The following is an 11,921-nucleotide window of genomic DNA, read 5'->3' on the forward strand; positions in this document are numbered from 1 at the left end:
TTATGTAAGAAAGAATATTACAAACATGACGATGACATACCTGGATGTCACAAGCTCCTCTCTTCACAAAGAAAGTTAACTGTTGGAAAAGCATCATTATTGTGTATTGCATAGTTTTACGTACTTCACCCTCTGTATAGCAGAACTATTACAACACACAATAATGAACAAGCAATAGAACACTAAAGCTGTCAGTAAGTCAAAGTCGGATGTCTTATGACACTGAATGCAATGGGCTTTACAACTTCTGTTCCACGGGTCATAAATTAGTCCAAATGTCAGGAAACTGCACATACTGTTCATTGAACACTTTACTTCACTTCTGCCAAAACCAATTGCTGTAAGATGCCAAGGATCTGAGAATACTGTCTTGGATTTGACATCCGAGCAATATGGTACACTGCCAGACACTGGAGCACAGACTTTCTGAATGTTGGACAAGAAGAGAGGTTTACATTATCAGCTTTGACAATTGCATAGGCAATTGCATCATTATTCACGAACATTATCAGACATGGCGAATGTTTCTTGGACACTTTCAGTACAGCCTTGTTTACTTCGTCAGGTGAAAAAGGCTGAGAAAAATCAAACAAGCAATGTAACAACTCCTGTGAGAACGAACTGCATAGTTATAATTTCTTATTTCTTATTCTCGAGCAATACTTCTCATATATATGACCTTAAATATGAGGGGGCACGAGTGGCCAGTCGTCTCAATTCGTTGTGCACAGTTTTGAGTTCATTGGTTCAAATCCCAGTCCGCCCCGATTATGTTTCTAGGTTTGTCAGCAGTCAGCACCATGGGCTTCCTCCTCCAACATTAAGCTGACACGCCGTTATATAACCGGAATACTTATCAAAGTGGCGTTGAACTCAACGAAGGTATCTTTCTTACTTCGTGACTAACCCGCTGGACTGTTAATATTGAAGCAGCCTTTCTACCCATACACAGGAAGGATAAAATATCTGCATCATGTCCTGTGGAAGGAGAACATATTTATGATGTCATTTAGAGATTTCAACAACAAGACCACAAGCGTCATCACATGATAATAATCACTGCTAAGATGTTCCATTAAATATCAGGAATGTGGCGATCGGAAACATCAAGAGTTATGAATTTTGGAGGTGCTGAGATATGGATTTTATTGGTACATGTATGTCATTAACTTTGTATATTACTTTTATAATACTTTGACTTACCTCGTTTTTATCTCTCTTATGTTGTGACCCCGTGATGTCAAACAACCAGTCAATGTTCTTTGTGGAACTGGTCCAGAGATATTTGCGTTTAATGAGCTTCCAGTTCAGCAAACACCTGAAAAAGTCTGAAAAAGTCTCAGAATGATACCTAGTGTTAACTGAACAGTATTAACATATTTTGATGTCTAATCTAGTAAAAATCAAAGACCTACATATTTAAGCATAGTAACTGTACAGCTATTAAGCACACAGTACAAAGTGCTTTTAAGTGTTACTTTCAAAGGGTTTATTTCACATTTTACAAAGATGGGATTGGTTAAACATGGTATAACGGTCAGTAATTTGTTGGACACTTCAACTGTCACGCTGGGCTTCTATCCACTCTCGTCTTTTGACGTAAGTTTGCTTTAATAGAACGTTTATCTCCTTTGCCACCCCGAGAAGCCTCCCATTTGTTCCTGTTTTATGTCTTCAGTGAGTTTCCCTAGTTTTAGTAAGTGCTGTTCAAGTTCCTCTTCTGGTAATTTTGGAAGCTTACAATTAAGTCATTAAAAAGTTTAAAATGACAGGAACATTTTCATGAATATAATCATGTCTATCAAACTACAGTCGCTAGTCTTACTTGTGGTGTTCTTCTATATGAAAAGTAGAGATATGAAAACAGACTAACCATTGCCAAACGCGAAGCAAAATGGCGAGCAAATATGACGTCATAAATAATGACGTACTATTATGCCACGTTCCCACCCATTTTGGGGTAAATGCCGGACTGTGGTCATATGCATTCACATAACATCGGGAAATTCCGAATGCGGATTGTATTTGTTTAGACTGCGAATGGTGGATATAAACAAATATGTTTAATATTGGCGAGTTTCATAGTATAATTAATCATGAAAAAATCATGTCAGTCATGAAGGAATATGTCTTTAGATATCTTTATTTAGTTAGAGGTGATAGTAAAACTCCGCGAACGACGTTTTGACATGTATGTATATTGCACTGAACAGCAAAACTACGACACCGAATAGATAAATCAGTTTAAGAACATGGCGTGTCATTAAGTGTTAAAATATTGCGTCCAAACTCATGTTACTAGGCAAGTTAGCAGTGTTTAAGACTTAAACTCTGAGGTCTTAACGGCAATGTGCGATCTAACTGCACGCATGCCGAATAGTCATTATGCAGTGTATCGTTTGTAATGTAAAAATGTATAAAACATTAACACCCTAAAGACAGATTTTTTACAGTGTGATAATGGCGCAATATTGGTTTGCTGAAAAAGCATTTTCCGCGAGTCTAATGTACATGGTACATGCTGTGATTTTACAAGATAATTGATAACTTATTGTGTATGCATATATATCATCAAATACACATTAACAGGCTCCTCAGAAAATGGAATATATTATCATAACATGGCAGCTCGTATTTCCAACATTCTGCCATGTCAGCAATACAAAGTGTCTAGATGAAATCAAGAAAAATAAATTAGGTGTGAAAACGAACGCTGTGCACGGAAAACTGCACTTGTTTGAAATGTAAACAAAGCAAAATCCATTTTTCTATTCGTTTCATAAATTTGGCTCAACATTTTCAGATATATGCATGGGAAGAGAATCGTAGGAAGAATTAGGGAATTAAAAAGATAAACATTGAAATGAATTGATAAATTTAACAGAAATAGTCAAAGTTTCCGTCATGCGTGAGACACGTGAAGATCCGGGTTATAATAGGTCTTCAGCAACCCATGTATGCCGTAAACGGCGACTAAGTTTGTCGTAAGAGGCGACTAAGAGGCGACTAATGCTCGCTGACTTGGTTGATGCATGTTATCGATCCCAATTGCGTGGATCGATGCTCATGATCTCAATCACTGGATTGTCTGGTCCAGACTCGATTATTTACAGACCGCCTTCATATAGCTGGAATATTGCTGAGTGCGGCGTTAAACAACAAACAAACAAACTGATACATTTAAGAATCAAATGACAAATGGTCTTTGTCAACAATACAAAGTGTCTAGATGAAATCAAGCAAAATGAATTAGGTGCGAAAACGGCGTAAAACAACAACAAACAAACCAACCGCCCTGCGTGACGCCATGACTGACGCTAAATCACGCACAACGACAGCGGTATTTACTATTCCTCTTGGTTTTAATGAAAAATATAACAACAAATAACAGGACACAGATTGTCAGAATGTTTCTGATTACTCACATGTCACATTTATATAAATGCGATCCCTGAATCAACGAAAGTCCCCATGTAAATTCCCGCGTACTGTTGTCAGAGAACACGCCATTTTGTAAAAGTTAGTCACCGGTAGTGATGTCATACGTCAACATAGTTGTACATATTTGGTAATTTCTTTGAGGTGAAGGTCCTTGAACGAATGTAGACACGATCATTGTTTCCTGCTGTGAACAGTTTCAATTATGATGTTGATTTTGCATATCTTTTATACATTTTTTCACACAACTAATTTCACTATGGATATTTATCAATGTTCAATATGACATCAATCGTAGTTCTTGGCCACAAAATTTATGAACCTTTGATAATCTCCTGTTTGTTTTAACATTTTTTAGATCTACATAAGAAGTTGATAAGTTTATAGTATCGTATACGATATTTGTTTTCCTTTAGACGAGTGTTGAAGATGAAATGTAAATGTAACTGCAACATGTGCGCATTATTTTGGAGTGTAATAGTCCATATTGTAATGTCATAAAAAACAGGTTAATGAATAGCCGTTTCATTTTATTTTAAAACTATAACTAAATATATTACTTTAACAAAATGGATAATATTTGGGTTTTTTAATATGTGCACAATGTTAGAAGAATTGTCTTGGTATTGGAATTGTTTATTATTTCGTGATTGATATACAGTAAGGTGATACCTATAAAGACACGTACGCCAGCTAGGTACGCGTTTTAGTCACAAACGATTTACGAATTATTCCTCTCGTTTTGTATTATATAATCAATGGGTTCACCATTATTTAAATATTGTGATCACAGGATTTTGAACTGTTTACTTTATTTCTCCAAAATTGTGAAAAGTATAAAAAATATAAACCGTGTCATTATTAATTTGGTGGACGCTTATACCATTCTCCTGATAATTCTATACCAAAGAAACATTCTTCGCATCATTTATTGTATGATTCTGAGACGAGATGAAGAGAAGAAATCACATAATAATGAACAAATGCATGCCCAATATTGAATATAGTTTTGGTTGTTTTAAAATATTCTTTTGGGTAGTTGATTACGTAAAATTAATGCCAAACAGGTGCGTGTCTTGTACAATCAAGATACACGGTGAACTATCTAATTCTTTATCTATTCAAGACATTATTTACATTGTAAAGGTCATTTTATGTTGTGTCGAAACAGCGTCAAATTCCGTAGGGGATATATATATTAATCAAAATACATGTGTCATCCTTCTCCGACGTCGTCAATGCCATAAAACCAACCATGACGTCAGACAGAATGGTGTCATTTGTTTAGTAGTTCATTACTTGATGAAAAGGCTAGTGCGCCATTAATAATGGTGCAAAATTAGTCAAATTACACGTACACAATCAGGAGAATGTTGGAATCTAAGGACTAATTTATGGCTTAAATAGGGCCATCTATTTCGTTTTTATTTCCTCTTTTATGAAGTACGATTTCATCATTTCTTATGGGTTTGTTTATACCTAAGCGTATACAGTTTCAATATCGATATTTGCGTTGGCAGAACATATTTAATGAAATGTTATCATCATGTTTTAAATACATTGTGTACACATATGTAAAATCATCCGAATAAGGTGTAAATGATTTATACACATTCATAATGTTATTGAAATGTTTTTAAAATGTTTTTTTTTTTCAAGAACATCATGCTGTAACATACACGATACTGTTTCATAACATGTTATTGCAATGTTTTCAACACATTGCAGAAATGTTATGCTAGAACATATTTTCATGAAATATTATCGCCATTGAGTACCGATTACGACCCCAACAGCCTATAGTTGAACACAAGTTCTCCAGCTAGCACACTCCGTTTTCATAATGCTGTAGATTGGTAATGTAGTAACAGAACATTTTCACAACAGTTACAGTTGAATCTGTAGACTAAATGTGTAAAGAAAATATAGAAAACTTCACATGATTTGTTTGTTGCTGATCACAGATAGTGTCACAGGCAATAACATTTAGTCGCGCATTATTTGCGAGGGACCGTTGAGTAGTGAATAAATATAGATCTATGGTAAAAGTCTGCTCCACATCTTCAAAGTAGTCATAAATTTCATCAGCTCGTCATCGAGCCTCTTTTATTGGATTCTTCTACGTCAAGGCAAAGAAGCGGTAGTTGCGCTGCCATTTTGGAAAAGTGAGCATGTGCTTCGAACTGTTGCAGCGATTAATTTCCTTTCTCTAAGCGATTCGTGGCTGCACTGCACCCGACACCCACCTACACGATACGTAATGATCAAAGTGAAAACGTTAATGTGCATATGCGGAAAACATATTCTCTTATGTACTTGAACAATCATCAAATTCACATCAAAAGTGAATGAGTTTTACCCGTGTTGAATGCAGAGCGTAACGTGTGTTTATAGCCTATTCCAGAGGTCAGCTTGTGGCACATCATATTGTCTAGAAATACAGAGGGCCATGTTGTACTTAAATTGGCTAATACAACCAGGTGTTTCCCACGGCCTCGTAATGTTAATGTCACGGTTTGTTTGATACCAAGTTCTTTTCAAACATGATATGTCGTTGCAATCCATTTTTTTGTAATAGTCGCATTATTAAATGTGGCATTGAAATTAAGTTCACAATGCATAAAGGCCCTGGTGTAAACAACTTTGAAATTACAGTAGATCTAGTAGTAAAAATATTTATTAAAGTGTCACACGCACAACATGTATAATATAAATTCGACGCACATAAGACAAAAGGTGTAAGAGTGCGTCCAACCAGACATTGGCTTATCAGACACTATATACAATATAAACATAATATATACATAATATATATAATGTGAGAGGTTGGAGGTTTAGCTACGAAGTCAGAAGACTCACAGGAAACAATAAGAAACCTAGAGAGATAATTTAATAATCATGGCATTTTAAAAAGCCTTGTGGCAAGCAATCTTTGTAACAAGTTTGAATTCATTAAGTAAATAAATTTCTTTTCTTCGCATATCACATTAAAATTTCGGTTGTTTTCTTTAGCCGCACTATATAAATGAATGTAGCTGCGCATGGACATGCACACCACTTGGTATTTGAATACTGTTTTTTATGTCTTGCCAACTGCACCTGTCACCCACACGCACATCAGTTAAAGATTGATGTGACAGGACAAAAGTAGAGAATGTGATCATACGACGACAGGTAACTCGTAATTAAATTAATTTCACCAACGATGACCTTCACACATTCTCAAAGGACGTTTGCAAGGGGGCGCTTTGGTATTCATAGCCTTTGTCAGCGTGTATGCGTAAGGGTAGGTCCATGGGCGACAGAGTTTAGATTTTGAGTTGTCGATACATACCGTATTCAACGTAATAAGCGCCCAGGGTGAAAAAAACAGAGTTGAAAGATCGAAAATTTCGTGGTTTATGCGGACAGCCTGTAATGATACAAAAGAAAAGTCTGTGCGTAAACCACAGATATATTTTCCCGAATTGCATTGCCCATAATTAAGGATAACGCACGTATTATATACACATCTTGTGTACATTGATCAATCAGAAGGGGTGCTAATTGGGATTCTTCACTAGCCAATATATTAGCAAATATCGCTAATAAGAGCGGGGCGCTTATTTACGTCAAATACAGTATATTTTCTTCCTAAGTATGCCCCCTTTGAAACATCAATATTGAATTTAGGAAATATATTTGACCGAGACTGGCCACAGCATGGAGCGTTTCTGTACAAATGGGTTTCCAGAATTAAATAATGTTATGAACCTTTATAATATATTTCATCCTTTGATTAACAATATAATGCTTATTGAATATAGTTCACGTTATAACGTTGTTATAATGTGGAACATTGTTGCTTCCGCTGCAGCCAGGGGCCAAAGGAGACAACAGCATTCCAGGAGATACACACGGAAATGTTAGGTATTTTGAGAAATACACCAAATACACCAGGGGCTGTGAATGATGCAAACTAAATACCATGAGCTACTAGATCAAGTATCTTTTGAAGGTTTTGTGGCTTTAAATTAATGCTAAGAAGTGGATTTGTATCTGCACTCAGCCACAGACCGTTAATTGGGTTGGGGTGTTCCTTGTGTACCACTTTTTCTATTCAACGTGATGCATGATACTGTAATACTATTATAGTTAACACAAGAATGTATCTGTCTCTGAACTTATATCAAAATATGTTTCCACCAAATACTTACAAATATGTTATTGTTAGAATACCGATAAAACGTTATCTTAAATGGAATATTGTATCCTTAGTTGGATGTATCTACACTAGATACAGTGCAGTCCCTAACTATTTGTCCTAATCATTTGTATCTTGTTAACAGTGAGTGGGTGTTGTGCGTTTTGAACACTGGCAGCAAAACACTGAGCTTTTCCAACACCCTGGTTCGTTTTCAAAACATTTTAGAAACGTTATAACCAAATGTTCACGGAAAACGTTCCTTAAACGTTTCCGGAAACATACAAATTCATGTGAATAAAATGTTTTCAAAAGCATTTCTGGAATATTTTACAGAAACATTTTAGAAACGTTATAATCAAATGTTCAAAGAAAATGTTTCTGAAAGTTTCTGATGGTTCCAGAACCATACAAAATCACGTAAAGAAAACATTTTTTTCAACATTTCGGGACGTTTTGTAAAATGTTTTAGGGATGTTTTTATAGCATTTTCCTTATGATAATCACCAGTTTTCTTTTCGCATTGAAAACTAGCTCACATCCATCAATAAGCCCCAGATCATGGGCTCCGGTGTGGAAAACAAGGACACGATTACCTTTACCTGATGGCGTCATGGGTGCTTGTCGTCCCTCTGAAGGCATCATGGGTGCTTGTCGTCCCTCTGAAGGCATCATGGGTGCTTGTCGTTCCTCTGATGGCATCATGGGTGCTTGTTGTCCCTTTGATGTCACCATGGGTGCTGGTCGTCCCTTTGATGGCACCATGGGTGCTTGTCGTCCCTCTGATGGCACCATGGGTGCTGGTCGTCCCTTTGATGGCACCATGGGTGCTTGTCGTCCCTTTGATGGCATCATGGGTGCTTGTCCTTCCTCTGATGGCACCATGGGTGCTTGTCGTCCCTCTGATGGCATCATGGCTGTCTTGTCGTCCCTCTGAAGGCACCATGGCTGCTTGTCGTCCCTTTGATGGCATCATGGGTGCTTGTCGTTCCTCTGAAGGCATCATGGGTGCTTGTCGTCCCTCTGAAGGCATCATGGGTGCTTGTCGTTCCTCTGATGGCATCATGGGTGCTTGTCGTTCCTCTGATGACACCATGGGTGCTTGTCGTCCCTCTGATGGCATCATGGCTGTCTTGTCGTCCCTCTGAAGGCACCATGGCTGCTTGTCGTCCCTTTGATGGCATCATGGGTGCTTGTCGTTCCTCTGAAGGCATCATGGGTGCTTGTCGTCCCTCTGAAGGCATCATGGGTGCTTGTCGTTCCTCTGATGGCATCATGGGTGCTTGTTGTCCCTTTGATGGCACCATGGGTGCTGGTCGTCCCTTTGATGGCACCATGGGTGCTTGTCGTCCCTTTGATGGCATCATGGGTGCTTGTCCTTCCTCTGATGGCACCATGGGTGCTTGTCGTCCCTCTGATGGCATCATGGCTGCTTGTCGTCCCTTTGATGGCACCATGGGTGCTTGTCGTCCCTTTGATGGCATCATGGGTGCTTGTCGTTCCTCTGATGGCATCATGGGTGCTTGTCGTCCCTCTGATGGCATCATGGCTGCTTGTCGTCCCTCTGAAGGCATCATGGCTGCTTGTCGTCCCTATGAAGGCATCATGGGTGCTTGTCCCTCTGATGGCATCATGGGTGCTTGTCGTCCCTTTGATGGCATCATGGCTGCTTGTCGTCCTTCTGATGGCATCATGGGTGCTTGTCGTCCCTCTGATGGCATCATGGGTGCTTGTCCCTCTGATGGCATCATGGGTGCTTGTCGTCCCTCTGATGGCATCATGGGTGCTTGTCGTCCCTCTGATGGCATCATGGGTGCTTGTCGTCCCTCTGATGGCATCATGGGTGCTTGTCGTCCCTCTGACGGTAGCGACATGAAGTCACCCAGGTTTCAATTAGGTAAATGGACTGGACGCCCTGACTGCAATAGTCATGAATGGTGCGGAGATATGTGACCTCATTGACAGGATGGAATATTTTCCCCTGAAAGCTGCTCTGTCAGTGTGTCGAAATCCCATCTCGTTGAAAGCAATAATTAATGTAGTCCGGGAAACATTAATTGTGTTTTAAATTTCCTCCCGAATTCTACTTCATGTCGGGGATACATTCTGCTCATAAAGCTTGTACATTGCACGCCTAATCACCCCTGTATCAAAGCTTATATCCCTTTGCGTCCGATATAGTTTTTGAGACGACCCCTACCTTCTTTTTGTTATTTATCTACCATAGAATTGTTGGTATGTAAGGCCCCAGAGATTGGGCATTTCGGTAATACGCCCTATCTAAACTATTAAATGTTTCCCTCTATCTCTCTCAAAAGTAAAGAGGCTGTGACTATGCAAATGTAACGCAACATGCATCATGGGAGCAGTGTTGACAAAACAAACGCAACATCTATTTGATATTTTATATGATGCACTCCAATTGACACTGGACACTGTCCAGCGACTAACAGGATGACTGTCGCAGCTGATGACCTCACCATGATAATATGATTCCTAAGACGAAGGATGCATGTAGCGTTTTCCTGGGTGATGGTGACAGGAGGTCTGCCACTCATAGGCCTGTCTCTCTGGTGACTGTCATTCAGCTACAGCCAAAAGCCCTGGGACCCGTTCCACAAAGCGATCTTAGCGCTACGACTGTCGTAAGTCAGTGTTAAAGAATGGTGTGAGTGAGTGAGTTGGGTTTAACGCAGCTTTTAACAGTATTCCAGTCATATCGCGGCGTGTCAGCTTAATGTGTGAGGAAAGCTCGAAGTGATGCAGGTCTCATTCGTTTACCACTTCGGTGAAACCCACGAGCACGGGTATGGTGCTGACAAACCTAGAAACATAATCGGGGCGAACAGGGATGCGAACCCACAATCATAGGTTTCTGGAGTGCCCATGGGACGCAACTCCGCACAGCGAAAGGCGACACTTTAGACGACTGGACCTGCATCAGTTGGGCTTTCCTCCCACCTTAAGCTGACACGCCGTGATATAACTGGAATAATGTAAAAAGCGGCTTTAAACTCAACTCATTCATTGCCAGCAGAACGGGCAGCCATGACATGGCATGAGGTTTAATTTTGGTGTATGCAGGATATTTTATACCGCTTCAAACAGTATTACGCCTTCAAAAACATCAATTGGTTCACAGAGGTTACGATACCTGCGGGGCGAACTCCATTCGGCCGTATTTGCTGAAAGTAGTTTGCGGTTACGGAAAGGGGCGAGGTTTGCCGATTGCTCAATGAATATGAACTATAACCGCAGTACAGCGTTTTGACTTTTGGAATGGTCTAACACTAATATGTGGGGGTGTTCGGCGAAAGAACAATAGGATGAATGAGTGAGTTGGGTTTAACGCCGCTTTTAACAGTATTCCAGTTATATCGCGGCGTGTCAGCTTAATATGAGAGGAAAGCCCCAAGTGATGCATAATTGGCAATGAAGTCGGCAAACACACATATATATATATTACGCCATATTGAAGACAGAATGGAATGTGGGTGTACACAACATGACAATGTCGTCGGAGAAAAATCTTTAAAGTTTACAAACTGAATTGGCGCAAAATCAGGCAACCTGTGATAAATGTCTTGAGAAAAGATGGGTGGCTGTCAACCGCAAACAATCATTTGGGCACTGAATGTGCAAACTATGTTGAAGTTAACCATCTGGCAAATCCATCGATGACACCTCTCCCACAGCTGTCGATGTTGCACGTTACATTGAATACGGTGTCTACACCAGTGACGATTCGCAAAAAATTGCTGTCGCACTTGGTAACACTCAACAGCAGCAATTGTACCATGACAGCCATATTGTGTCATTCCAGTACAGGGAACCAGATAACCTCAGCAAGTATGATGCCAAGGAATGGTTGACACATGAGAACCCTGTTGTTGTCGCCCTGTGACAATCACTGACGAATGTAAGTGATGATAGTTCTTCTACAAAATATGCATATTTGGCACGTGCCTATAAACACTTATATGGTGCAAGGAATAGTAATGTCATTTGCCGTTATCGTTTGCCATGAACCTGTTACTGTATTATGTGACAGGCAGTAAAGTGGCTTGCAATCTATCGTCCAAGAAGTTGAGCTGGCTCTTACCAAAGCATACTCAAGTAGATCAATGAACAAGCTGATATGTCTGTAAAGTGTCCCACAACAGGAGATATTCTAACATTTTTTTACAACAATCAGGTGCTGGCGAGGAATTGGCGAGTGAGATACGACGCTAAAGCCATGGTGAGTGTTGTAACGACATTGCTCCACCAGATACTACGTTGCAGACAACACCCCATCTCA

General features: G+C 39.5%; 1 protein-coding gene and 1 pseudogene across 1 annotated transcript; both read right to left on the reverse strand.

The window, feature by feature from the left end:
- Positions 1–238: 238 nt before the first annotated feature.
- Positions 239–3,510, reverse strand: LOC139464744 (uncharacterized; annotated as a pseudogene).
- A 4,709-nt stretch (positions 3,511–8,219) lies between these two features.
- On the reverse strand, positions 8,220–8,744 carry LOC139464746 (aggrecan core protein-like). Its single transcript, XM_071246256.1, has one exon. It carries the CDS (start codon positions 8,742–8,744, stop codon positions 8,220–8,222), a length of 525 nt encoding a protein of 174 aa, XP_071102357.1.
- Between the last annotated feature and the right edge of the window lie 3,177 nt (positions 8,745–11,921).

This window comes from Haliotis cracherodii, unplaced genomic scaffold (genome assembly GCF_022045235.1).
Source record: "Haliotis cracherodii isolate W230 unplaced genomic scaffold, xgHalCrac1.p SCAF_17, whole genome shotgun sequence".
Classification (NCBI taxonomy): domain Eukaryota; kingdom Metazoa; phylum Mollusca; class Gastropoda; order Lepetellida; family Haliotidae; genus Haliotis; species Haliotis cracherodii.

What these genes read in the sequence shown, in the direction of transcription:
- LOC139464746 (XM_071246256.1), bottom strand. Translation starts at nt 8,744, where the DNA reads ATGCCATCAGAGGGACGACAAGCACCCATGGTGTCATCAGAGGAACGA.